Raw genomic sequence first — 6,181 nt, forward strand, 5'->3', positions numbered from 1 at the left:
TTCTGGATACGCAGTACAAGCAAAAGGGAAAAGGTACAGGAATTTTTACCTAGAGATGTAAGCTTGTGCTGTTGTTCAGTGGCTAAGCTGTGTCCGACTTTTTTGCAATCCCATGGACTGCAGCCCGCCAGGCTCCTCTGTCCTGGGATTTCCCAGGTAAGAATACTGGAGTGGGCTGCCATTTCCTTCTCCAGGGGATCTTCCTTTGTTCCTAGGGAGGGAACCTTTGTCTCCTGCTTGGCAGGTGGATTCTTTGTCACTGAGCCACCTGGGAATACATGTCATACACATGTATATTGTACATACATACATGTGTACACACATATAGGCAAAACATACGTGTATGTGTGTGTGTACATGCTAAGTCATTTCAGTCACGTCCAACTCTTTGTGACCTATGGACTGTGGCTTGCTATTCTTCTCTGTCCATGAAATTCTCCAGGCAAGAATACTGGAATAGACTGCCATGCCCTCCTCCAGGGGATCTTCCCAAGCCAGGGACTGAACCTGTTTCCTACATCTGCCTGCACTGGCAGGCGGACTCTTTACCACAGTGCCACCTGCATATCTACGCAGATACCGATATTATATATGTGTCTCTATGTATATATGGTAGCTTGGGACGGGTATCACACACTATTAATTCGCCATAGAGAATAACTCCATCATGTTGTCTGTCCATTTTGTACTGAAGTAGGAAGGTGTTGGCCCATCAGTAACTGCTTGAGTGAAAGCAATGATCAGAGGTGGGGACGTTGATGTTCTCTTGATCCCAGAATGTCTGATCTTGATCTCATCTGTGGGAGGCACCTGTCCTCTGAGAGTGACTATTCTCACTCTCAGGTGAAGAACTTTGCTCCACTTTGGGTGGCCAAAGAAGGGGAGCATATTAGATGGAAGAATGTCCAGTGAAACAAGCCAGTTTCTCCCAGCTGCTGGCCCAGGAACATAACGATAGTTTGAAGAAGGCAAGAGGAGAAAGTCAAGGTTTTCAAAGGAGCCAATTAACTCAGCTCATCTTACTACGATGTTAAGATAGCCTAGGTTCCCTGTACCAAAAACAAACAAACAACAACCAAAACCTCTGGGCTCTGAGCAGCTCCTGGCGTTCAGATAAATAATTGCTACTGAATCCACGGTTATCACCTGCGCCTTCCACCTCCGGCGTCTGGGGAGCTGCGCGCATTTTTAAAGGCACACTGCCCTCCAGTGGCGTAAGGTAAAATTGCATGACCTGCTTTCCTAGCGCCAAATTTCAACTTGACTTTCCTGGCGCCCTCATCCCGGGAAGGCGCGTGGATGCCACGGCGTTGGGTGATCACTAGTCTGCAAACGTGACTAACGCGAGGGGCTCGCGATCAAAGGGGAGGCGAACTCTTTGGAAACTGCGCCTCCCTCTCTCGCCGTTGCCTGTGGGCCCCCTATGGCAGAGAGTTCTGCGCTTTGGGGCTGTGGGTGTGGGGACGATGCTTCGGGTCGTAATTTTGCATAAGACTATGACCGGGTGGAAATTAACACGGAAGTGATACTTTCAGGATAGATACAGAACCCTCGTACACAATAGCAGCCCAGGCGTGCAGGAGGATTGAGGGAGGAGGAGGCCTGCACCCTGGGAGGGCTGGCAGGTGGTAAGGACAACCAGTCTGTCACCCCTTGGGTTCATTCTGGGCGAATACATATGCGAACAGCAGCCGCCAACGTGGAGGGCTTACCGCGCGCGTGTCGGCGGTCCCGCAGGGATTACCTTATGCGATCTGCCCGATCACTCCCTTGAAAGAGTTCCATTTTCGACCCACTTTGAGGATGAGGAAACTAAGGCTCAGCGAGACTGCGCGGCCTGCCACTGACCTCACCAAGGCCGAGGGACGGGGGGTTCCAGGTCTGTCTGAACCAGAGCTGGAGCTTCCAACGCCGCGCTCGGGCGGGAGCGGTGGGACCCGGGCAAAACAGGTGGAAACCCGCGACCCCGCGAGTCGAGGGGACGAGCGCAAAGGGGCCGGTGGGTGTGGGGCGGGCCTCACCTTGACGATGAGCGGGTTCTGAAACATGGAATCCCGCACGACCCCCAGCCTCTCGTTCTCCATGCCCGGCCGGATGTCGGCCACGGTCAGGGGCCGCCGCGGGGGTGGGCAGATCTGGCTGACCGTGCGGCGGACCGGCGGCTTCTTCTTCCATCGCGTGAGGTCCTGGCAGGAGTTCCTAGCCTCTGGCATCCTGGGGGGTGGCTGGGAGTCGGCCGGCCCGCTGGATTCAGCGCGCTTTCCAGCTTGAGGGAGGGCAGCCGCGGAGCTCTGAGCAGGTTGAGCCCCCAATCCCGGGACGCACCACCTGGGCCCCGGGGTAGGCTCGGACGCCGGGCTCCATCCGGAGGGAGGCTTGCCCACCTCGCGCTCCCCCACCTCGTTGCGAGGAGAGCTAAGACCCACAAAAACCCCTCTGTAGGTTTATGAGAGCGTCTTCTGGGAGCCTCGCTATGGATTTGAAAAGGGGAGAAAATCATGACCACCCCTTAAGGAAAAATGGAACCGCCCGTCTCCGTGGCGACGGGACGCCAACGGCGCTAGAACAGAGCAGGTTGATTGACTTACAGGAAACTTACTGGCGGCCACCTAATTGGACCTGTTTCTGAGTTTTCTTACTCGAGGAAAACTCAGGAATCACCACTGGGCTATGAATCTACGTGAAGTCTACACAGATTTTAAAAGCGACGGATTTCTAGAGGACCATTTACACCTGATTTCCTAGTTAAAACACTCCCCTCCACTCTCCACCCCATCCCATTTTTCCCAGCGCCCCTCCCCCGTCTCCATCCCACCCCCCGCCCCGTTCCCTCGCCACACACACACACACACACACACACACACACACACACACACACACACAACCCCAGGGCAGGCTGCTATGCGTTTCAGGATGAAATAGAAATTTGCATTCTAGGACTGATGTTACTGCTAATCTCAAATTAGTCGTCTTCTTGAGTCCTCTGTTTTCTTCTGTGAAATGGGTAGTGAGGAAAGTCTAGAGTTGAATGAAATCAATGGTACCCAACTTTGTGCAACAGAAAAAAGAGAAGTTGAAAAATACAGACTCACTGAATCAGAATATCTGGAAATGGGTTCTAGGAATCTGCATTTTAATACTCCTTCCCTTTCGGATTTTTCCCTTTTTTTTTAAGTTCAAAGCTACAGAAACTTTGAAAGAAGAGTGCAATGAAAATCTGTGTAGACTTCACCTAGATTCATTCAGTTCAGTCGCTCAGTCATGCCCGATTCTTTGTGACCCCATGGACTGCAGTACTCCCGGCTTCCCTGTCCATCATCAGCTCCCAGGGCTTGCTCAGACTCGTGTCCTTTGAGTTGGTGATGCCATACAACCATCTTGTCCTCTGTCATCCCCTTCTCCTCCTGCCTTCAATCTCGCCCAGCATCAGGGTCTTTTCCAGTGAATCAGTTCTTCTCATCAGGTAGCCAAAGTACTGGAGCTTCAGCTTCAGCATCAGTCCTTCCAATGAATATTCAGCACTGATTTCCTTTAGGATTGACTGGTTAGATATCCTTGCAGTCCAAGGGACTCTCAAGAGTCTTCTCCAACACCACAGTTCAAAAGCATCGATTCTTTGGCACTCAGCTGTCTTTATGGTCCAACTCTCACATCCATATGTGACTACTGGAAAAACCATAGCTTTGACTGGATGGACCTTTGTTGGCAAAGTAATGCCTCTACATTTTAATATGCTGTCTAGGTTGGTCATAGCTTTTCTTTCAAGGAGCAAGCGTCTTCTAATTTCATGGCTGCAGTCACCATCTGCAAGGCCTAGATTCACTGGTCCTTAGTATTTGCCCTATTGTCTTTCACACACACACACTGCTGAATCATTTTGAAAATATCTGCAGACAGTATCATGCATTTGTGCTAAGTCGCTCAGTTGTGTCCGATTCTTTGCAACCCAATGGACTGTAGCCCACCAGGCTCCTCTGTCCATGGGGCAAGAATACTGGAGCAGGTTGCCATGCCCTCCTCCAGGGGGACAGTATCATATTTGACCTTAAATACATGTATCTGCCAAGAATAAGGACGTTCTCTTATAGAATGCTATTATGTCAATAGATTTTAATGTGATACAGTGGTAGCTCAGAGGGTAAAGAATCTGACTGCAATGCCAGAGACTTGTGTTCGTTCGATCTCTGGGTCAGGAAGATCCCCTGGAGAAGGGAATAGCAACCCACTCCAGAATTCATGCCCATCCATGGCTAGATCATGGGGTTGAAAGCAGTTGGACATGAGTGAGCGACTAACACACTATGCAGTCCGTGTGCAAAGTTGGGAATCTGCACTTTTTAAGAGCTTCCTAGTAACTGCTGCACTGTTTTGGGAACCACTAGCCTGGATGTTTGGTCTGCCTTCTAGTTTCAGCCTTCTGTGGGGTCATTCACTCATCATTATCACCTGCATTAAATGTGCAAGTATCTACAAGGCTCTGGGTAAGGGGTTCACCACAGAGTTAGTTGCACAGACAACAAACCTGCCCTCAGGCCTTTCCCACCAACAGTGGACAACACCAGCACTGCATTTCCAGGGCAAGCGGGAATTTCAGCTGCTCATCCAAGGCCTGGAACAGCCTTTGAGCGTGGTGTGTATGTATGACTCAGGGTTACGGTTTCTCTAGTCTACTTTGCTTTCAGGTTTTCACATATATGTACATTACGCACTTAAAAAAATATTTGTTTGGCTGTGCCAGGTCTTAGTCATGGCACTGGAATCTTTAGTTACAGCACGTGGAATCTCTAGCTGCTGGCATGTGAACTCTTAGTTGCGGCATGTGGGATCTACTTCCCTATGGATGGAACCAGAGCCCCCTGTGTTGGAAGTGCAGTTTTTAGTGCCTGGACCACAAAGGAAGTCCCTCTTGTTCATTTTTTAATCAAAGCTGCTTGGCAGCTTAAACAGAGAAGGTCAAATGGTACAGCAAGGGGTAGGCTCCTGGAGTAATGGAAGGATCACAGGTTTTAATCCTAGCTGGGGGCAATATAAGTCCGCTGGGACAAGTTACACGAGCTCTAGCTTTCTCAGCCCCAAGGTAAGGCTGATATCACCTAATAAAGATTCCTACAACGGGGGTTGTTATAGGATTCAATGAGAAGTCTCGTCGCTGGTGTGATTATGTTCACTGTGTAATAAGGCTAAAAAGTTTGCATGGCATGCATTCTGTCTTTGACTTGACCTGCTTAAAACTTTACTTTTAATCATAAACTATGTTTCTTCAGGACACAGTGGAAATGGAATAATCGGAATAGATACTCGAGGCTTCTTCTAGCTCTAACTTTCACAGAAGTTCAACGTGCATCAGACCCTGCACCGGTTCACCCCTGCCCACCCCTGAGGTCACCTCCCACCACTCTCCCCTGTTTTTCACGGTGCTCCCTCTGCCCTGGCCTTCCTTCAGTTCCTCCAGCAACCGAGTTCAGGGACTCCGGATTTCTTCCCAGCCTGGAACACTCTACCATCTCGATTTTTGTTCATCTTTCTCGTTTCAAACTCAACTGTCACTCGTCAAAGAGTCTTCTAACCTAGCACTCACTGACCCCAGTCGTTCTCCGTCACATTGCCCTGTTTTATTCTCCTTGGAGGGTACTCTGAAATTATTTTGGTTGATCTGTTTGTTCTCTGGCTTCCTCGGGTAACCTTCACCTTCTTGTTCACTCCTGGACTGTAGATCAGTTCAGTTCAGTCGCTCAGTCAAGTCCGACTCTTTGTGACCCCATGAATTGCCAGGCCTCCCTGTCCATCACTAAATCCTGGAGTTCACTCAGACTCATGTCCATCGAGTCAGTGATGCCATCCAGCCATCTCATTCTCTGTCATCCCCTTCTCCTCCTGCCCCCAATCCCTCCCAGCATCAGAGTCTTTTCCAATGAGTCAACTCTTCACATGAGGTGGCCAAAGTACTGGAGTTTCAGCTTTAGCATCATTCCTTCCAAAGATAGGACCGATCTCCTTTAGGATGGACTGGTTGGATCTCCTTGCAGTCCAAGTGACTCTCAAGAGTCTTCTCCAATACCATAGTTCAATGTAGATGGACCTCAGCAAAAAACCGTTGAATACATGGCAGTGTAGGCATGAACCAGCAAGTCGGCGGAAAAGCTCTGTCGTCCCACTTTCTCCCCTGCCCTGTGTGTGCATG

At 49.9% G+C, this 6,181-nt stretch overlaps 1 protein-coding gene across 1 annotated transcript in view; it reads right to left on the bottom strand.

Annotated features, from left to right (window-relative positions):
• The window catches only part of CFAP77 (cilia and flagella associated protein 77), a 150,037-nt gene extending 147,824 nt beyond the window's left edge, over window positions 1-2,213 (bottom strand). The window contains exon 1 of the mRNA XM_068983425.1: window positions 2,022-2,213. Coding sequence (XP_068839526.1) covers window positions 2,022-2,213 — 192 coding nt within the window. The remainder of the gene's footprint in view (window positions 1-2,021) is intronic.
• Between the last annotated feature and the right edge of the window lie 3,968 nt (window positions 2,214-6,181).

This window comes from Capricornis sumatraensis, chromosome 1, assembly GCF_032405125.1.
Source record: "Capricornis sumatraensis isolate serow.1 chromosome 1, serow.2, whole genome shotgun sequence".
Taxonomy (NCBI): Eukaryota; Metazoa; Chordata; class Mammalia; order Artiodactyla; family Bovidae; genus Capricornis; species Capricornis sumatraensis.